General features: G+C 40.5%; 1 protein-coding gene across 1 annotated transcript; it reads right to left on the reverse strand.

Annotated features, from left to right (window-relative positions):
• Positions 1 to 595: 595 nt before the first annotated feature.
• Positions 596 to 21,864, reverse strand: SIRPD (signal regulatory protein delta). The gene is given in 5 exon segments (XM_003316803.6): positions 596 to 798; positions 3,524 to 3,679; positions 18,086 to 18,433; positions 21,512 to 21,533; positions 21,535 to 21,864. Coding segments are annotated over 5 exon segments (594 nt in total). The 5' UTR covers positions 21,586 to 21,864; the 3' UTR covers positions 596 to 781.
• Positions 21,865 to 22,895: the final 1,031 nt, after the last annotated feature.

The raw sequence follows: 22,895 nt of genomic DNA on the forward strand, positions 1-22,895 counted from the left end.
CCCGGCCTGGTCCAGCTCCTCTGAACCACTGGATGGGCCCTACGGGGATCAGGGAGGTCACAGTGCAGTACAGAGTGGCCACTTCTCCAGCTGCGACTGACACGGACTTCTCAGGCTGAACTACCCGCAGCTCCTCCTCACCCGCCACTCCTGGAAGAACACACGTCAGCTCCAAGCTGCAGCTGGGGATGAGGCTGCGGTCCAGGTGCCTGGGTTCAGATTGCATTTGAAGCCCCATTCATTCTTTCTTTCCATATCGTGTATTAGCTTTTAGGATGGGCACATTCCTTAACTGGGTATCAAGAGAGACATAGAGACAAGATAGACAGACAGCCCTTGCTAAGGACACAGTCAGGAAGTCAAAAGAGAAGAAATACTTCTAGAAAAGATGTTCAACAACACCAGTAATCCAGTGAAGTGCATAGTTAAACCACACACAAATTGCTAACGTCCATGACAGACTAGCTGGAAAAGTTTAAAAAAAAAAATGTACACAGGTTTCAGCATATGAAAGTTAGAGCACATTTTCAGGCTGCAATAAATAGTAGAGGCAGGTTGGTACCAAGGCAAGCAGAGAGGTCGATGACACAGAAGAGAGAACCTGGAATTGGACCCAGGTAAATAGACAGATTTATTGTACGATCAAGCTGGCATTTTATGTCAGTGGAAGAAAGCTGTCTTGAAGAAGGCAAATGAAGCTCCTAAAAAGTAGCTGTCTCCAGGGAGTCAGAAGAGTATGGGGGCTTTTGTTATTTACTTGTACGTTCCTTCCCTGTTTGGATTATTTTGACAGCAAGCCTGAAATACAATAAAAATAAAATAAAATAAAACATTTCTCCCTCCTGCAAGCTAAGAGCAGACACAATTTTTAGAATATTAGCTTAGCAAACATGAAAAAGATTGCCAATTTTCTGTGTTGCTAAGGGTGTGGTGAGGCAGGTGCTCCCACATACTGCTGATGGGAATGACAATGGACACAATCTCTCTAGATGGCAATACAGCATCACAGTCATGATCTTATGATCTATGTCCATGTGACAAACCCGTATTTAAACAAGTAAAGTGGAGATACTTTAACCAAATCTGTTTTGGTCCCAAATGTTCAAAATACCCCCTGTCCATTGCTGCTGCTTCTGTGCTGGGTGTGGTGAGATAATATATTACTGATATTGAGACACTCACGTTTCATTGGGAAATGGCTTTTGAAACCAAAAAACACTTTTGAAATGCAATTTCCCAATAAAACTCATACCCTTTGACTTAGTAATTCCTCTTTGACGGCCTTATTCAAAAGAAACAATCAGACAAGGGTGAATATGATTTGTAAAGGAATGGTAATCATAGTATTTACAATATAGAAAAGTTTGATGTATGGCCCATGTCCAGGAATAGGAGTGAGTTAGATAAATGATGGTACAACCACAAAATGGAAAACTATGTAGAGATTGAAATGATAATGTTGATGTATATATTGGGGATGTATTGATGATGTTGCAGACACATATATATTTACATAGAAAAGGGTCCCCAATTTATCATTGAGTAAAAGAACAAATAAACCACCATATTTTGTGTAATCTTATTTTTGTTAAAAGTTTGATGTATCTAGAAGCAGCACAGTGAAGAGGTCAAAGTAAGAGCTAATGGAGTCCCATTGACCCAGGTTTCAATGCCTCCTCTATTGCTTGATTGCTATAGTTTAAATATTTGTCCCCTCCAAAATTCATGTTGAAATTCAATCCTCAATGTGCAGTATTGAGAGGTAGGGTCTTTAAGAGGTGATTGGGTCATAAGGACTCTGCGTTATTTCACAAATTAGTGGATTAATGGGTTATCATGGGAGGGGAACTGTTGGTTTTATAAGAAGAGAGAGAGAGACCCAAGTATAGTATGCTAGCATGCTCAGTCCCCTCACCATGTGATACCCTGTGCTGCCTCAGGACTCTTTAGAGAGTCCCCACCAGCAAGAAAGCTCTCACCAAATGTGGCCCCTTGACCTTGAACATCTCAGCCTTTATAACTATAAGAAATAGGTTCTTTTTCTTTATAAATAATCCAGTTTCATGTATTCTATTCTAAGCAACAGAAAAAGGACTGACATTGGTGTTTTACCTTGCGAAAATAACCTCCCTGAGGCTCTGTTTTCTTATCTATGTAATGTATACAATGTGGAAAGTAAAACTTCTCTTGCAATTTTGTTGTGATACTGAAACCTGAAAATCTTTGAGAAACACTCAGGACTGTGCTCATAGAAGGACTTCTGTGAAATGGGCTTTCCATTCTTAACTGCAAGTCCAGTAGGCCAGGCTCCAGCCCTGACAACCTGGTGATTCTAGGAAGTGCACACCATTCCTTGGCTTTCAGTTCCTTCTTCTACCAAGCCTGATGGACCTTTCTCAGTTCCCATGACTTCTGTGAGTTCTAAGTGAAGGCATAGACTTGCCAAAGACACAGAGTGAGAGTTGCAATGGCCGGATGCAGCAGGACTATTTTCGTGGGCTCATATTTGCACTTATTAAGCCCTAAAAGGCTGTAACAACCAGAGCTCACATAGGTGGTTCTGTGTGCTACACATTACTCCAAAAACTTAACTGTATTAATTAACTAGTTTGATTCTCACCACAACTGTATTGGAAAGGCATTATTATTTATTCCGATTTCACAGACAAGAAAACAGAGGCACAGAGAAGTTGAGTAACTTATCCATAGTCAAACAGCCTACAAATGATGAAACTTGCATTTGAACCCCGGCCTGTCGTTTTTTTTTTTTTTTTTTTTTTTTTTAATGCCTGTGCTTTTAACCACTTTATTAGTTGGACTCTAAATTGAGTTGTTAACACCACTGGGAGAAGAATGGTTGCCTCTCCTGACTGTGCAGATCATCTTTGGAGAGAAGAGAGTAGACAGGCAGGAGAAACACCCGCATCAAGAACGTAATCCTAGGTTTCTGAGATTCTGGGAGACTTACTAGTCTAAAAAGGACCATTTAGCAATTTTTTTTAATAGTTCTACATTGCATGTGTAGTACTTGTTGTTATCTATCTATCTATCTATCTATCTATCTAATCTATCTATTAATCACCTATGCATCTATGTGTACTCATCTTAATGACAGCATCCCTGTCTCCCTCCTGGGGATCAAGGGGTCAAATGCTGCTCCTCTACTTCTTCTCTCAGGATGGCATCAGGTCCTGCAGGTCAGGCCTAGGGGGTCGTGGAACCTTCACAGGACATCAGGGGTGTGGGAAGTGAGAGGGACTGGGCACCCCTGTCATGGGGAAACACCTGGATGGGAGAGAAAGCAACCCCTCCAAGCAAGAAGAATTCTGGAAGGATTTGTTTTGGAGACACTAGTTATAAAACAAACTATTTAGGGAAGTGTCTCAAAGAGGAAGGGGTGGCAAAGAAAGAGGCCCTAGGACAACAGAGATTCATCCGCCCCACTGCAGGTGGCGAAATGGTACCGCCGCCAAACTCAGGAGAGCATCCCTGCATCATGGTACCTGAGGGTGGGGGCACTCACCTGGGAGTCCCAGCAGCCGGAGGCAGCAGCAGGGATGGACGAAATAGTTTGTGCTGTTTCTCTCAGGCAGGGCCGAGAGGCAGGTACGGGCATCATGGTGGGCCCTGGAGCCTGCTCTGCCTGTAGGTCTGTTCTTGGGAGGTCTTGGATTCTGCTCTGCTGAGAGAGGCAAAACTATATGTTCCATGATATAAGAGGAAGTTACTATGATGGGAGGAAAGGGCTGTAGGATTATGACCGTTCCAGTTTCTAGATTGTGAAATAGGAATCAGACACAAGCTAATAAGTTACTGATATAAGGGTCCCAAGGTGCTTGGAGGGGCCCTGGCAGACACCCTTAGTGCCTAGGCTGTGCCCTTTGGGCCCCTCACTTTGTGTCAGGTGTGCTGGTGACCCTTCCTCATCCAGGAGCCCAGGAACAGGGTCTGCCATAGAGAACGGTGTGTCCAGCCTCCTGTGATAGTCCAAGACCTGGGCTCAGATGAGCTGTGCAGCTAGTCAGGAGGAGGGCTCCCGGGGATGGGGCTTCACAGGTGTGGATCCCTGTTTTTCCCCACTCCAGAGGTGTCGGTTGTAAAAATGAGCCTGAAGCCATATCTGATGGGAGGCTTTGGCTCTTCAAAGTACACTTACAGGGGAAGTGACTTTGAGTGAGCAAGGAGTTCGCTCTTGGGAGGAGGAGGATAGTTTCTGCTTTAGAGAAAAGGGGAAGAAGCCTGTGTGTGTCAAGCGGGGGGTGCAGGGCCTTAGTGTGCTCATACTGCAGGAACAGTGACATGCAGAAACACAGCTGGGAGGAGGAGGGGTATCTCTTTTTTCTGTCCCTAGTCTGGGGCCACCTCTTGGGAGAAGGGAGTGGAGGAGCTGTAGAAACACTCACACCAAGAATACATCTCCTCTCCTCCTTCTGAGCAGCAGCCACCTGCACATGAAATCACATTCAGAGCCTCTAGCCATGAGCTCATCACTTCTGTGGGCCCAGTGCCAGACACTGCCTCCTGTGACTCAGTTTCCCCACTGCTCCCCACCCCTGCCTCCTTACCAGTGGCTGACCGGATGTTGGTGATGAGAACGGTGATGAGAAGGGGTGGAATGAAAGGGGCCAATCAGCGATGAGATTTGATTGCTCTGTAGCATGGTGAGTGTCCCTCACCCCTCGACACCTTATTCTAGCTTGTTAAACATTTTTTCTGAGAGGGATTTCTTGACAAGGAACTGGCCAGAGTGTTCCGTTTAGCACTCTTTGTTCTAACTCTAATCCCTGTCTTCACTGATGACAGATTCTATTTTCTAGAGGTGACTGCAACAAGGTCCCTCTTCACTCATGCTCTTCGACACTCTTCCCATGGAGATGTAGGCATATGTTCCCTCCTCCTGAGTTTGGGCAGGTCTGTGACTGCAACAGAAGGGATGTGATGTGACTTCTGAGGCTAGACCGTAATAATTCCCTGCGTTTCTACCTGGCTTTCTTGGGATGCTCATTTTTGGAACCTTGCCACCATGCTATGAGGAAGCCCAAACTAGCATGCATGAAGAGATCACATTGCAGGGACACATGTAAGAGTTCTAACTGACATCCCAGCTAAGATGCAGCCAATATCCATTATCAATCATCAGACATGTAAAAGAAGAAGCTTCCAGATGACCCAGCAGTTGAGTCATCCCCAGGTGAGTTTCCCAACTGAGACCCCAGGCAACATATAGCAGAGATAAGTCATTCTTGTACCCTGTCTGAATTCCTTACCCACAGTGTCATTGATCATAATAAGATGGTTGTTTTTTTGACCTTGTGTTTTGGGGTGTTTTGCTATGCAGCAGTAGTAACTAGACAGCACCCTTGGCAACATCTTCCCCACCCCCACTGACCACACTAAAATTAAACCTTTGTCATTGTTTTAGTAAATTGTTGTAATTGATGCTTTCATTACTGGGTTTCAATCATTTTTATTTTTCTGATATAGGGATTTAAGGCTATGAATTCCTTAACTACATGCCTCAAGTACTACTACTTGAGGCAGTAACTACATGCCTCAAGTTTAATGTGCAGTATTTTAATTATTATTTAGTCCAAAATATTTTCTAGTATCTGTGGTAATTTCTTTTTTGATAAATCAGTTATTTAGATTATTTCCCAAATTCCTAATATATGAGGATTTTCTAATGATCTTTTTGTAAATATTTATAGTTTAATTCCACAATGATCAGAAAACATACTTATATAATTTTGATATTTCAAGATTTGTTGAGACTTGCTTCTTGACCAAGCACATGATTAATTTTAGTTAATATCTCACATGGGCTTGAAAAGGATATGTGTTTTTCAGTTGTTGGGTGCAGTGCTCAATTACATCAAATTTGTTAATCACATTGATCAAATCTTTTGTATCCTTACTCACATTTTGTCTGCATGTCCTCCTAGTTACTGAGAGAACTGCTGTGGTAGTCAGCCTTTGAGATGATCTCCAGCTCCTGGCATTCACACCACTATGTAATCCCCTCCTCTGGATCTAGTGATTCACTTCTAATGAAAAAGTAAAAGTAACAGGATGTCACTTCTGAAATTAGCTTATAAAGAAATTGTGACTTGTATCTTCTTCTGCCCCTCTCTCCTGCTTCTTGAGGAGAAGCAGCTGCCATGTTGTGAGCTGTCCTATGGAGAAGCCCATGTAGCAGATATCTGATGTCTTCAGCCAGTTGCCCGCAAGGATCTGAGGCCTGCCAATAGCCATGGGAGTGAGCTTGAAGTGGATTCTTCTCCAGTTGAGCCTTTGGATTATTGCATTATTGGCAGACACCTTGATTGCAGCCTTAAAAGAGACCTTAAACCAAGGTCACTCAACCTAAACTATGTCTAGAATCCTGACTCACAGACACTGGGAGACAGTAAGTGTTTGTTGTTTGAAATCACTAAGTTTTGGGTAATTTGTTATGCAGCATAGATGACTAATACAGATTTGTTAAGAATCTGGTAGCTTAATTGTGAGAAGGCAATGTGAAAATGGAACACAGAGAGATTTAAAGACACTGGCCTTGAAGATTTATTCTATGCTGCTGACAGGCCAGGGATGCTGGCAGCAAACCAGAAGCCAAAAGAGAAAGGGAATATGCTCTCTCCTAGAACCTCCAGAAGGAGCAGTTCTGCTGATGCCTTGATTTCAGTCCAGAGATGCAGATTTCAGACTTCTGGCCTCTAGAACTGTGAGAGACTAAATTTGGTTTTTAAACAACTTTATTGAGATGTACTTCATACACCATACAATTTACACATTTAAAATGTACAATTCAATATTTGCAGATATTTGTCTGTAGATATGTGCAATCATAACCACAGTCATTTTGAACATTTTTATCATCTCAAAAAAGACTCCATGCCTTTCATGTAATAACCTCCATTTTCCCTATCTTTCCACCATCCCCCAAATCATAAGAAATGTTCTGTCTTTAATCTACTTTCTGTCTCTATAGATTTGCCTATTCTGAGTATGTCATATAAATGGAATTATTTAAAAAATTGATTTTTTAAATTATACTTTAAGTTCTGGGATACATGTGCAGAACCTGCAGGTTTGTTACATAGTTATACATGTGCCATGGTCATTTGCTGCACCCATCAACCCAACATCTACATTAGGTATTTCTCCTAATGCTGTCTCTCCTCTTGTCCCCCACCACCCAACAGGCCCTGGTGTGTGATGTTCTCCTCCCTGTGCCCATATGTCCTCGTTGTTCAACTCCCACTTATAAGTGAGAATATGTGGTGTTTATTTTTTTGTTCTTGTGTTAGTTTGCTGAGAACGATGGTTTCAGCTTCATCCATGTCCCTGGAAAGGACATAAACTCATTCTTTTTTATGGCTGCATAGTATTCCATGGTGTATATGTGCCACATTTTCTTTATCTATCCTATCATTGATGGGCATTTGGGGTGGTTTCAAGTCTTTGCTATTGTGCATACTGCTGCAATAAACATACATGTGCATGTGTCTTTATAGCAGAATGATTATAATCCTTTGGGTATATACCCAGTAATGGGATTGCTGGGTCAAATGGTATTTCTAGTTCTAGATCCTTGAGGAATCACCGCACTGTCTTCCACAATGGTTGAAGTAATTTACACTCCCACCAACAGTGTAAAAGCATTCCTATTTCTCCACATCCTCTCCAGTATCTGTTGTTTCCTGACTTTTTAATGATCACCATTCTAACTGGCCTGAGATGGTATCTCACTGTGGCTTTGATTTGCATTTCTCTAATGACCAGTGATGATGAGCTGTTTTTCATTTGTTTGTTGGCTGCATAAATGTCTTCTTTTGAAAAGTGTCTGCTCATGTCCTTCGCCCACTTTTTGATGGGGTTGCTTGTTTTTTTCTTGTACATTTGTTCATGTTCCTTGTAGATTCTGGATGTTAGCCCTTTGCCAGATGGATAGATTGCAAAAATTTTCTCCCATTCTGTAGCTTGCCTGTTCACTCTGATAATAGTTTCTTTTGCGGTGCAGAAGCTCTTTAGTTTACTTAGATCCCATTTGTCAATTTTGGCATTTGTTGCAATTGCTTTTGGTGTTTTAGTCATAAAGTCTTTGCCCATGCCTATGTCCTGAATGGTATTGTCTAGGTTTTCTTCTAGGGTTGTTATGGTTTTAGGTCTTACGTTTACATCTTTAATTCATATTGAGTTAATTTTTGTATAAGGGGTAAGGAAGAGGTCCAGTTTTAGTTTTCTGCATATGGCTAGCCAGTTTTCCCAACACCATTTATTAAATAGGGAATCCTTTCCCCATTGCTTATTTTTGTCAGGTTTCTCAAAGATCAGATGGTTGTAGATGTGTGGTGTTATTTCTGAGGCCTCGGTTCTGTTCCATTGGTCTATATATCTGTTTTCGTATCAGTACCATGCTGTTTTGGTTACTGCAGCACTGTAGTACAGTTTGAAGTCAGGTAGCATGATGCCTCTAGCTTTGCTCTTTTTTGCTTAGGATTGTGTTGGCTATACGAGCTGTTTTTTGGTTCCATATGAAATTTAAAGTCATTTTTTCTAATTCTGTGAAAAAAGTCAATGGTAGCTCGATGGGAATAGCATTGATTCTATAAATTACTTTGGGCAGTATGGCCATTTTCACGATATTGATTATTCCTATCCATGAGAGTGGAATGTTTTTTGTTTGTGTCCTCTCTCTTATTTCCTTGAGCAGTGGTTCGTAGTTCTCCTCAAAGAGGTCCTTCACATCCCTTGTAAGTTGTATTCCTAGGTATTCTATTCTCTTAGTAGCAATTGTGAATGGGAGTTCACTCATGATTTGGCTTTCTGATTGTCGATTATTGATGTATAGGAATGCTTGTGATTTTTGCATATTGATTTTGTATCCTGAGACTTTGTCGAATTTGCTTATTAGCTTAAGGAGTTTTGGGGCTGAGATGATGAGGTTTTCTAAATATACAATCATGTCATCTGTAAACAGAAACAATTTGACTTCCTCTCTTCCTATTTGAATACCCTTTATTTCTTTCTCTTGCCTGATTGCCCCAGCCTGTACTTCCCATACTATGTTGAATAGAAGTGGTGAGAGAGGGCATTCTTGTCTTGCTCTGGTTTTCAAAGAGAATGCTTCCAGCTTTTGTCCATTCAGTATGATACTGGCTGTGTCATAAATAGCTTTTACTATTTTGAGCTACATTTCATCAATACCTAGTTTATTGAGTGTTTTTGGCATGAAGGGTGTTGAATTTTATTGAAGGCCTTTTCTGCATCTATTGAGATAATTGTGGTTTTTGTCATTGGTTCTGTTTATGTGATGGATTACGTTTATTGATTTCCATATGTTGAACCAGCCTTGCATCCCAGGGATGAAGCTGACTTGATCATGGTGGATAAGATTTTTAATGTGCTGCTGCATTTGGTTAGCCAGTATTTTATTGAGGATTTTTGCATCGATATGTTCATCAGGGATATTGAACTGAAATTTTCTTTTTTTGTTGTGTCTCTGCCAGGTTTTGGTATCAGGATGATGCTGGCCTCATAAAATGAGTTAGGGAGGAGTCCCTCTTTTTCTATTGTTTGGAATAGTTTTAGAAGGAATGGTATCAGCTCCTCTTGTACCTCTGGTAGAATTCTGCTGTGAATCCATCTGGTCCTTGGCTTTTTTGGGTTGGCAGGCTATTAATTACTGCCTCAATTTCAGAACTTGTTATTGGTCTATTCAGGGATTCAACATCTTCCTGGACTAGCCTTGGGAGGGTGTATGTGTCCAAGAATTTATCCATTTCTTCTAGATTTTCTAGTTTATTCGCATGGAGGTGCTTATAGTATTCTCTGATGGTAGTTTGTATTTCTGTGGGATCAGGGTGATATTCCCTTCTTCATTTTTTATTGTGTCTATTTGATTCTTCTCTCTTTTCTTCTTTATTAATCTACTCTATCTGTTTTGTTAATGTTTAAAAAAAACAGCTCCTTGATTCACTGATTTTTTGAAGGGTGTTTTGTGTCTCTATTTCCTTCAGTTCTGCTCTGATCTTAGTTATTTCTTGTCTTCTGCTATCTTTTGAATTTGTTTGCTCTAGCTTCTCTAGTTCTTTTGTGATTTTAGGGTGCCTATTTTAGATCTTTCCTGCTGTCTCCTGTGGGCATTAGTGCTATAAATTTCCCTCTAAACACTGCTTTAAATGTGTCCCAGAGATTCTGTAAATTGTGTCTTTGTTCTCATTGGTTTCAAAAACTTATTTATTTCTGCCTTAATTTCATTATTTACCCAGTAGTCATTCAGGAGCAGGTTGTTCAGTTTCCATGTAGATGTGCAGTTTTGAGTGAGTTTCTTAATCCTGAGTTCTAATTTGATTGCACTGTGATCTGAGAGACTGTTATGATTTCCATTCTTTTGCATTTGCTGAGGAGTGTTTTACTTCCAATTACATGGTCAGTTTGAGAATAAGTGAGATATGGTGCTGAGAAGAATGTATATTCTGTTGATTTGGGGTGGAGAGTTCTGTAGATGTCTATTAGGTCTGCTTGGTCCAGAGCTGAGTTCAAGTCCTGAATATCCTTGTTAATTTTCTGTCCATTGATGTATCAAATATTGACAGTGGGATATTAAAGTCTTCCACTATTATTGTGTGGGTGTCTAAATGTCTTTGTAGGTCTCTAAGAACTTGCTTTATGAATCTGGGTGCTCTTGTATTGAGGGCATATATAGTTAGGATAGTTAGCTCTTTTTGTTGCATTGATGCCTTTACCATTATGCAATGCCCTTCTTTGTCTTTTTTGATCTTTGTTGGTTTAAAGTCTGTTTTATCAGAGACTAGGATTGCAACAACTGCTTTTTTTTTTTTTTTTTTTTTTTTGCTTTCCATTTGCTTGGTAGATCTTCCTCCATCCCTTTATTTTGAGCCTATGTGTATCTTTTCATGTGAGATGGGTCTCCTGAATACAACACACCAATGGGTCTTGACTCTTTATCCAATTTGCCAGTCTGTGACTTTTAATTGGGGCATTTAGCCCATTTACGTTTAAGGTTAATATTGTTATGTGTGAATTCGATCCTGTCATTATGATGCTAGCTGGTTATGTTGCCCATTAGTTGATGCAGTTTCTTCGTAGTGTCAATAGTTTTTACATTTTGGCGTGTTTTTGCTGTGTCTGGTACCAGTTTTTCCTTTCCATATTTAGTACTTCCTTCAGGAGCTCTTGTAAGGCAGGCCTGGTGGTGACAAAATCTCTCTGCATTTGCTTGTCTGTAAAGGATTTTATTTATCTTCATTTATGAAGCTCTTTTTGGCTGAATATGAAATTCTGGGTTGAAAATTCTTTACTTTAAGAATGTTGAATGTTGGTCCTCACTCTCTTCTGGCTTGTACGGTTTCTGCTGTTAGTCTGATGGGCTTCTCTTTGTGGGTAACCCAATCTTTCTCTCTGGCTGCCTTAACATTTTTCCCTTCACTTCAACCTTGGTGAATCTGGCGATTGTGTGTCTTGGGGTTGCTCTTCTCGAGGAGTATCTTTGTGGTGCTCTCTGTATTTCCTGAATTTGAATATTGGCCTGTCTTTCTAAGTTGGGGAAGTTCTCCTAGATAATATCCTGAAGTGTGTTTTCCAACTTGGTTCCATTCTCCCCATCACTTTAGGTACACCAATCAAACGTAGGTTTAGTCTTTTCAACATAGTCCCATATTTCTTGGAGGGTTTGTTCATTCTTTTTCACTCTTTTTTCTCTAATCTTGTCTTCATACTTTATTTCATTAAGTTGATCTTCAATCTCTGAAATCCTTTCTTCTGGTTGATTGATTCAGCTCTTGATAATTCTGCATGCTTCACGAAGTTCTCATGTTGTGTTTTTCAGCTCCATCAGGTCATTTATGTTCTTCTCTAAACTGGTTATTCTAGTTAGCAGTTCCTGCAACCTTTTATCAAGTTTCTTAGCTTTCTTGCATTGGGTTAGAACATGCTCCTTTAGCATGGAGGAGTTTGTTATTACCCGCCATCTGAAGCCTACTTCTGTCAATTTGTCAAACTCATTCTCCATCCAGTTTTGTTGCCTTGCTGGCGAGGAGATGTCGTTCTTTGGAGGAGAAGAGACATTCTGGTTTTTGGAGTTTTCAGCTTTTTTGCGCTGTTTTTTCCTCATTTTCGTGGATTTATCTACCCTGATCTTGGTTGTTGGTGACCTTCTGATGGGATTTTTGCATGCTCATCCTTTTTGTTGATGTTGATGCTGTTGCTTTCTGTTTGTTAGTTTTCCTTTTGACAGTCAGGCCACTCTTCTGCAGGTCTGCTGGAGTTTGCTGGAGGTCCACTCCAGATCCTGTTTTCGTGGGTATCACCAGTGGAGACTGCAGAACAGCAAAGATTGCTGCCTGCTCCTTCCTCTGGAAGCTTCATCCCAGAGGGGCACCTGCCAGATGCCAGCCAGAGCTCTCCTGTATGAGGTGTCTGTCGACCCCTGCTGGGAGGTGTCTCCCCATCAGGAGGCACGGGGGTCAGCGACCCACTTGAGGAGGCAGTCTGTCCCTTAGCAGAGCTCAAGCGCTGTGCTGGGAGATCCACTGCTCTCTTCAGAGCCGGCAGGCAGGAATGTTTAAGTCTGCTGAAGCTGTGCCCACAGCTGCCCCTTCTCCCCGGTGCTCTGTACCAGGGAGATGGGAGTTTTATCTATAAGCCCCTGAATGGGGCTGCTGTCTTTCTTTCAGAGATGTCCTGCACAGAGAGGAAGAATCTAGAGAGAATAAGTGACCTTTTGTGATTTTATTCTTTAACTTAGCATATGCTTTCAAGGTTTATCCATGTTGCTGCATGTATTAGTATGTCATTCCTCTTCATAGCCTAATAATATTCCACTGTATGTATAGATCATACCTTGCTTTTCCATTCATCAGTTGATAGATGTTTGGATTGTTTCTACCTTTCAGATAGTGTGAATGCTGTTATAAACATTTGTGCACAAATTTTTGTGTGAACATATGTTTTCATTTCTCTTGAGTAAATACCTAGGAGTGGAATAGCTGGGTCATATAGTAACTTATGTTTGACTGTTTGAGGAGCTGCCTATCTATTTTCCAAAGTGGCTTCACCATTTTGCATTTCCACCTGCAGTGTATGAGGTTTACAATTCCTCTACATTCTCATAAACACTTGCTATCTGATTTTTGATTTTAGCTATCCTTATGAGTGCAAAGTTGTATTTCATTATAGTTTTGATTTGCATTTCCCTGAGGACAAATTATGCTGAGCTTCTTTTGATGTGCTTATTGGCAATTTGAATATCTGCTTTGGAGAAATTCTTTATATATTCTAAACTCAAGGCCCTTATCAGATATGTAATTTGCAAATATTTTTCCCATTCTGTGGGTTATCTTTTTACTTTCTTGATAATGTCCTTTGAAGCATAAAAGGTTTTAATTTTTATGAAGTCCAATATATCTATTTTTTCTTTTGTTTCTCATGCTTTTGATAGTATGCTTAAGAAGCCAATGCAAAATCTGATGTCATTAAGATTTATCCCTATGTTTTATTATAAAAGCTTTATAGGTATTTTTAGGCTTTCAAACCATTTTGAGTTAATTTTTGTATATGGTATGAAGTAGGGTTCAACTTCATTGTTTTCTGTGTGTGGCTATCCAGTTGTTTCAGCATTATTTGTTGAAAAGATGCTTCTTTCCTCATTATCACACTTGTTGAAAATCAGTTGACCACAGATACATGGGCTTGTTTCTGGACTCTCTTTTCCATTGGTCTGTAGGTCTATCCTGTTCCAGTACCACATTATCTTGATTGCTGTGGACTTGTAGTGAACTTTTATTTTTATTTTATTTATTTATTTTTAGAGATGAGATTTCACTATGTTCACCAGGCTGGCCTCAAACTCCTGTCCTCAAGCGATCCTCCCATCTCAGCCTCCCAAAGTGCTGGGATTACAGGCGTGAGCCATTGCGTCCAGCCTGTAGTAAGTTTTGAAAGAAAAACGTGTGTTATCCTACTTTATTTTTCAGGATTGTTTTGGCTATTCTGGATCCTTCATATTTCCACATGAATGTTAAGATCAGCTTGTCAATTTCTACAAAAAAGTAGGTTGGGATTCTGATAAGGATTGAGTTGGATCTGTAGACCAGTTTGGGGGAATAGTGCCATCTTAAGAATGTTAAATCTTCCGGTCCATGAAAATGGGAAAATTTTCAATTTGTTTAGATCTTCTTTCATTTAACATTTTTTTGTAGTTTTCAGAGTATAAATTTGCACTTCTTTTGTTAAATTTATTTTTATTTTTAGTGTTCATTCCAAGTGTGTGGAAATGTAATAGATTTTTGTATATTGAACTGTACTCTCAAGCTTGCTGAACTTGCTCAGTAGTTTGAATAGTTTTTTAGTGGGTTCCTTAGGATTTTCTATATACAAGAACATGCCATTTGTCAATAGAGATAGTTTTACTTCATCCTTTCCAATTTGGATTGTTTTTATTACTTAATTGTCCTGACTAAAAATTTTAGTACAACGTTGAGTAGAAATGGTGATAGGAGATATCCTTGTCTTATTCTTGATCTACTGGGGACAGCATCTAACCATCCTCATTAATTGTGACATTGGCTGTGGCTTTCGGTTTTGCTAAATATGATGTTAGCTGTGGGTTTTGCATCCATGCTCTTTATCAGGTTGATAAAGTTCCCTACTATTCCTAGTTTTTTGAGTACCTTTTTAAATAAAAGAATTTTAGATTTTACCAAATTCCTTTTTTTTTATCATCTTGAGAGGATTATGTGGTTTTTTTTTTTATTTTATTGATATTGTGTTGTATTAAATTAATTGACATTCAGATATTAAACCAACCTTGTATTCATGGGATAAATCCCACTTGGTCAACATGAATAATGCTTTTTATATGTTGCTGGTTTCAGTTTGCTAGTATTTTCTTAAGGGATTTTTGTGTCCATATACGTAAGATATATTTGGTCTGTGTTTTTTTCTTGTGATGTCTTTGTCTGGTGTCGATATCAGGGTAATTTTTTATTACTAATTTAATCTGTTTAGTTGTTATAGGTATCTTGAAATGCTCCATTATTTTTGGGCCAGTTTTGGTAATTTTTATGTCTTCTAGGAGTTTGTCTTTTTCATCATATAAACCTAGTTTATAGGCACACATTTTTTCATAGTATTCTTTAATATTCCTTTTTATTTCTATAAAGTTACTAGTAATGTTCCTTCCTTCATTTCTGATTCTAGTAATTTGAATTTCCTTTTTCAATCTTCAGTCCAGCTGACTAAATAAACTTGAGAAGTTTTCAGCTATTCTTTCTTTGAATATTTTTTTCTGCTGTTTTCTCTTTCTCCTCTCCTTCTGCTATCCCTATTACATGTATGTTGTGTGCTTAATGATGGCTTACATTTCTCTGAGGCTCTGTTCATTTTTTAAATGTTATTTTCATTTAATTTTTCTCTGTTCTTCAGATTCCATAATTTATATTAATCTATTTTCAAATTTGCTAAATCTGCTTCTTCAAATCTACTGTTAATCCCCTCTAGGGTAATTTTTCTTTCAATTGTTATACTTTTGAATAATAAAATTTCCATTTGGTTCTTTTTAATAATTTCTATCTGTTTATTGATATCTTCTATTTGATGCAACATTATCATGTTACTTTCCTGTACTTATTTAATCATGGTTTGTTTAATCATGTTTCTTTGAACATATTTGTAATGGTTACACCAAAGGCTTTGCCTGTTAAGTTTGACATCTGATGGTCATAACAAGCAGTTTCTGATACCTTTTTTTTTTGGTTTGTTTTTGGTATACTTGTCATACTTTTCTGTTCTATTGCATGTCTCACTTTTTTTGAAACTGGACATCTTAGATAATACATTGTAGAAACTCTGGATATTGGTCTTCCTCACAACCACCGAGGCTTGTTATTGTCATCTGCTTGTACAGTTGTTGAGTGACTGGATGGATTATTTTGGTGCAGTTGATTCCTCTTCTTTGCCATGGGGTATAGCCTTTGACAGGGAAAAGGGGGGTTTTGGTTCAAATATCAGACTTTTACTTTTCTTCCCCAGTTTTAGTAGTTTAAAAATTATTTCTTCATTTATGATATGCCCTTAATACTATTTCCAGAGCCTCTAAATATTTTTTAAAAATAATTTTCACCAGTTTCCATGGAGTGGGCCCTTGGAACTCCTTGTGCTGTTATGCCACCCATAATGGTCTATTTCTGTTGTTTTAAGCCATCAAATTTGTATCCATTAGTTACACCAACTACAAGAAACGAATACATAGCTAAGTATTTTAAAAACATATGTATACATTTTTATTTATTAAGAAATGGCATAAATTTGGTACATTTCTGACTCAGAACATTTGAATGTTAATAAGGATATTGAACTCATTCACAGTATTCTCCCTCTAAACAGCTGTCATGCACTCCTATATCTCCACTCTAACTAGAGACTTCTTACTAAGAAGGAGGCAAAGCCATAAACCCAAAGGGTTCCGAGAAGAGTCTACCTGGGTTCCAGTACCCATAACCTGGAAGACAAGCCCATTAACCTTTCAGAGGCTCAACTTCCTCATCTGATAAGGTAGGGTGTGGACCATGTGGTGGATGAACATATTTTGTTTTCAACCTGCTTAGCATTTGTTCCATTGGGTTGATTGGTTATCTCCCATGGACCTCCTCTCCCTAGCAACAATGAATAAAATGTTGACAACATGGCATACAAAAGGCTAATGTGGATAGTTCCCTAGAACTCATTTGTGAAGGTTGGTAGGAAGAAGCTGTCTTTCCACCTTGGTTGTAAGATGGGGGAATGAATATCAACATTTTCTGCATTTATTTTCGCTATCATATACTGAAGGTTTATATGCAGCAGGAAAAATCAAAGCCATGAAGAGATGAGAGAATTTCAGAGAGCCACAGTCTTGGTAACACTAAGCCCTAAATCCAATCCTTTAGTCCCTGGTTCCAAAAGTTCTGCCTTGAATACTGTGAGGAACCCAGAATCCTCTGCAGGTACAGAATCAATCAACTCATATTTTTGGTTGAAATTAATGCATTTGATCTTCTTTCTTGTAAGTAAATGTTCTTCACTAATATAGAACATACTGGACTGGGCCCAGACCAACCCCACCTCTTTATTCCCTACTATGTACACTCCTGAAATCTCCCTGAGTTAGGTTCCTCATCTGTACAGTGAGTACAAGCATCCAGCAATTCAAATGTTGCTGTGTAGATAATATAGATGAAATGTTTGGAATATAGTAGATGCCCAATAAATGTTAGCATTATTGTATTACCAATTTAATAATTTCTCAGGCTGGATATTGCCCAAATTTCACAGGGCACCACAAGTAGCAAAACACTAAGAAAAAGGCTTTGGATGCAGGGAAACATAGATTTGTACTTGCAGTTCAACACACTACAACACACTGTGGGATGTGCGACTTTTATCATTCTTGTAGCCCTTAGGACATTGTTGATTTAAGCAAATTGGCTTAGCAAGGAGATGTTTTCTTTCACATTATTAGAAGTCCAGAGGTGAGATTGGAACAAGGAGCAGTATGGTTGTGCAAATTGTCAATCCACACTTGTTACATATCTGCATTCATCTAGACTTTTTCTCAACCTTATTCCCCTCATGGTCATAAGATGCCTGCTTAAAGCACCTGGAGCAACACAGTTGCTTGTTTCCAGCCAACAAAGGGAAGAATTACTTTAGATTACCAGATTTTTCTGCAAGCCTGTCTTTTTCTCTGATAGACCCAAACTGGCCAAGTTCAGCCCATATTTGAGTAAACCTCTAGCAGGGAACATGGAATTATCCTAGTTGGCTTAGGTTAGTCATGGGGGGTGGATTAAATATTGAGAAATCAACCAAAATAGCTCTTATCACTCATCACTCAACCTTTTCAAGTCTTTTTTTCTTCCTGGAAAATACCTAACTCACAGCTTGCTGAGAGAATTAAAAAGATCAAATGTATGTTGTACCTTCAATAATATTTGGCACATAGCAATTATTGAATGAATAGAAGACATAACTGCTGAGATGATATTATGCACCAGGGGGTATGGGGTATAGGAGACATACTCACCAGTAACAAACACCTGAGTGCCCCGACCTGATTGGTACTCCTTGATAGCTCTTCCTTTTATGAACTTCACACAGTAATAGGTGCCAGCATCAGCAAGAGAGATTTCACGGATGCGGGTGGAAAAGTCTGTGTTGCCAGGCTTGGTGGTGTCTCCAATCTCTTTTACTCTGGGAAAGTGACCTTGTTTGAAATTGTAGATTAATTTCCGGTTTGGCCCTGTTCCCTTGAACCACAAGACAGGTCCATTTGGTAAGGCATCGGGTACGCTGCAACTCAAGATGATTGACTCCCCAGTTGATACGGTCTGTGACATCTCCGTTTGTTGCACATGGAACACATGTGTGGCTCCTGGAAAAAAACTGAAAATCATTTCTCATTTCCCCTGTTCTAGCTTAAGCATGGGTACAGGTCACAGTTGGGCCTCATTCATTAATTCTTTTAATGACATGCACAAATGCCCATGCACTGAGTAAAGAGAGGCCTTTGCACATGGAGGCAGCTTCTCCCTAGAGTGCTGAAGGAGGGGAGTTAGTCCAGAAGACCAGATGTATTCCTCCTCAGTTCCATTCCTCAGCCCTCAACCGTGGTAAGAGGAGGACAGGGAGGGAGAAGGGGCAATTATCAATGGGTAATGTTCATGGAGAAAGACTAGTTTCCCTATCCATCTAATTGCCTAGAGTCACTCGGTACATTTGGAACTGGTTTCAAGTCCTGTCCCTCAACCCTACATCTCCACTGAGTTTGGGGTTGGCCTTCCTGTCTCCTCTGAAGGGTGATTAGCCTCTGAATTTGTAGAGAAATTCATGCTGAGAGATGTGGAGAAGAAGTTAAAACAATTAAAGAATGAGGTGGTCTTGGCAACAGCATATGGTTCCACTACTTATCTCTTCAAGAGAGAGAAGGGAGACACACACACACACATACACACACACACACACACACACATACACATACACACACACAAACATGCAGTGGAATACTATTTAGCTTTTGAAAATCAGAAAATTCTGTCACTTATGACACCATGGATATTATGGTGTGAAATAAGCCAGGCACAGAAAGACAGATACCGCATGATCTTGCTTATATGTGGAATCTCGCTTATATGTGGAATCCAAAAAAGTCAAACTCAAAGAAGTAAAGAATAGAATGTGGTTACCAGGGTCTGGGGTGGTGGAGAGTTGGACAAGGAAATGGGAGATGCTGGTCAAAGCCTATAAAGTTGTAGTTAGACATGAGGAATAGGTTCTGGTGATCTATTGCACAGCATGGTGACTATAGTTAATGCATACTTCAAAATAGCTAAAAGAGTAGATTTTAAATGTTCTTACCACAAAGAAGTGATAAGTATGTAAGGTGATGGATATGTTAATTAGCCTGATTTGATCATTTCACTGTGTAGACATGTATAAGAACATCACATTATAGCACATAAATATATACAATTATTATTTGTCAATTAAAACCAAGATAAAATTTAAAAAACCATCAAGTTGTACACCTTTAAAAACAAATAAGTTCTACAAAACAATGGAGGACTTTATTTTGAATGGTTTTGCAATCTTACTCGGTATATTCCTTTTCTATCGCTGAATAACAAATTACCACAAACTTAGAGGCTGAATACAACACATATTAATTATTTCACAATTTTTGTCCATTTGTAATTCAGATATAGCTTAGCTGGGTTCTCTGCTTCAAGGTCTCACCAAGCTCCACTCAAGGTGCCAGCTGGGCTGTGTTCTCATCTGGGGGTTTGACTGGGGAAGTGTTCATTCTAAGTTCACTCAGGTTGTTGGCAGAATTCAGGTCTTTGTGGTTGTAGGACTGAGGCCCTCAACTTCTAGGGGCTTCCCTCAGTTCCTTGCCATGTGGGCCTTCTCACAGGCAGTTTGCAACATGGCTCCTTGCTTCTTTAAGGCCAGAAGTTGCAAAAAAACTCTAGTGTGATAGATCTTACACAACCTAACATACTCAAGGGGGAGACAGTGCATCACTTTGGCCATATTCTATCAGATAGAAGCATGTCACACACAACTGAGATTACATAAGGGTGGGATAGTTGGGAGTCACCTTACAGTCTGTGTACCTCACCCAATAAGTACAGTTAAAAATTCAAGTGAGTTTTACTAGCTTTAAGTATCTTAAGTTAGCTTTTACCTAAATATTTTTAGTCATCCTTAACTCTCCATTGAATAAAAAGAGGAAGCTTTATAGTTACCCTTCCTATGTATAAAGCACAGACAGATATAAATGCAGTACATAAACCAACAAAGAATATATCTAAGTTATTAAAATTTCATGTTGAGGCTATTATGAGTTGAATTGTATGCCTCCGAAATATATGTTGAAGTCTTAACCACAAGTAGCTCAGAATGTGACCTTACTTGGAAATAGAGTTACAGAGGAAACCAAGTTAAAATGAGGTCATTGAGGTGGGTGCTAATCCAATATGGTGGATGTTTTTATAGGAAGTGGAAATTTGGACACAGAGACAGACATACACGGGAGTAAGATGATGTGAGGATACAGGGAGGGTGGTGCCACCTGCCATCCAACAAATGTTTGAGGCTACCACTGCTAGAAGCTCAGAGACAGACATGGAACAGATTCAACCTCACAGTCCTCAGAAAGAACCAACCCTGCCCACACTTCGATTTTGAATGTCTAGTCTCCAGACCTGTGAGAAAATTAATTTCTGTAATTTAAACCACCCAGTTTGCAGTACTTTTTAAGAGCAGCCAAATGCAGTGGCAACAGAGAAATAAAAAACTGAATTTCACAGAAAGAAGTGTAAGATCTGCCAGGGGCCAGGTGTGGTGGCTCACGCCTATAATGCCAGCACTTTGGGAGGCCGAGGCAGGTGGAACTCTTGAGCTCATAAGTTTGAAACCAGCCTGGGCAACATGGTGAAACCCCATCTCTACAAAAAAGACAAAAATTAGCTGGGCATGGTGGCACGTGCTTCTAGTCCCAGCTACTTGGGAGGTGGAGGCACGAGAATCACTTGAGCCCAGGAGGTGGAAGTTGTAGTGAGCCAAGATCGCACCACTGCACTCCAGCCTAGGTGACAGAGTGAGACCCTGTCTCAAAAAAATAAGTAAAGGTAAAAATAAAATAAAATAAGTTACACGTCCTTTGATTCCAGAGGCTGGAGGGTGAGAGCTGCGATGGGTGCTGTGCTCCGCCCTGTGACCATAGGTGTGAGTCCTTTACCTGAGCAAAGAGATTTGCAACAGACATGGCCACCGGGAGACTTTGTCAGAATTGGGGGCCATCCCAGTGTAGTCTTCTGAGTTCTGCCTGTTCTGGGATAAGATGGAGAAAACTCTCCCAAAAGAAATTCTATGGGAACAGGTGAGGGAGAGTTCACTAAACAGGCAGAGGGGAGAACCCACCACACACATACACTGAGGCCCCACTCACCTGCCAGTTCAAGCAGCAGATAACAGCAGTAAGGAAGGCAGAGGTGGGTGGAGTGGGGAGGCAGGGATGGGCATTGTGGTGAAACCTGGAGCTTGCTCTGCCTGAATGCCTGTCCTGGAGATGCCCTCGACTCAGTGCTCTGAGCAGAGAAGACAGCTCTTGCCTCTGTGATGTCAGAGGAAGGGGACTGTGATGAGAGGAAAGGCCAGGGGACTGGGACACTTTTTCCTTTGTGATTATAAAATTGAACAGACAAGGTTGCTTCAAGCTAGGAAGTTGCTGCTGGAAGTATTTAGCTTTGCTGGGGCTGGGGGGCTTGACACCCACAGCCTTATACTCCTTCCTGAGTTTCATCCCATCTCACAGGTTCTCCCCAACTTCATGGCCTTTGCCTATCTAGGAGCCTCAGACACATAGGCTAGACAAAGGCCACAACCACATGATGGGCAGGTATGGGTCTAGCTCCTGCATGAGCTCAACATCTGGGCCTCTCTGAGCTGCACAGCTGAAGAAAGAGACAAGATGTCTATAGCCTCACCCACTTGATAAGAGTTGGACTTTACAATGGATGCCCTTTCTTCCACTCCAGAGTAGTCAGAGGTAAAAAACAAGCAATATCTGCTGTGGGCTCTGTGCTTTTCTGTGGGTCCCTCCATACACTACCAGGAACTGCTTCCTTTTTCCTTCCTGCAGAGGAATCAGGCATGGCTGAGAAAGACATTGGAGTTGTGCAGGTGGTGATGATTTGTGCTTTAGAGGATGGAGGAGGCCTGCAGGGAAGGCGGAGCTGCGGGGAACACTCTCCAGGAGGGAGAGTAACATGCCTACAAACACCTGGGAAGGTGAGGGCTGCCTCTCCTGCTTGGGCTGGACCTGGGACCAGCTCTCAGAGATGGGACTGGAGGGGCAGAAGAAATGCCCCCAGAAAGAGGGAGGAAGCAGCATGTTGGCATCCTTCTCTCTCAGCTCTGGAATGGGTTCTTCCTAAGCACAAACGTTGTGTTCAGGGACACTCAGCCCACACTCAGCTGGTGACCCTTTAATGTCCAAGCATCCACAGGCAGGCACTGGCTGCCACGGCTGTCTCCCCATTGCCTCCTCATGACTTCTGCCTCCTTCTCAGGGACCAGCTAGATGTCAGGGCCGGGAGAGGTGTTAGACCCTCTAGGAAAAGAAAGCAGAGCCAGGCTGGCACGTTCTCTCTGAGACGACAAGAGTCCCCATCCCCTTGTGATGTCATCTTCCTATCCCGTTGTTCTGAAATGATGAATTCCACAAAGGAATTCCTATCCATGGCCCCTGCTTGGAACTAGACAGGAACATTCCACCAGCCTCCATCATCCTCCCCTTCCCCTACTCTGAGGAATCTTCTCACCTTTCATTA

The sequence above is a fragment of the Pan troglodytes genome, chromosome 21 (genome assembly GCF_028858775.2).
Source record: "Pan troglodytes isolate AG18354 chromosome 21, NHGRI_mPanTro3-v2.0_pri, whole genome shotgun sequence".
NCBI lineage: Eukaryota > Metazoa > Chordata > Mammalia > Primates > Hominidae > Pan > Pan troglodytes.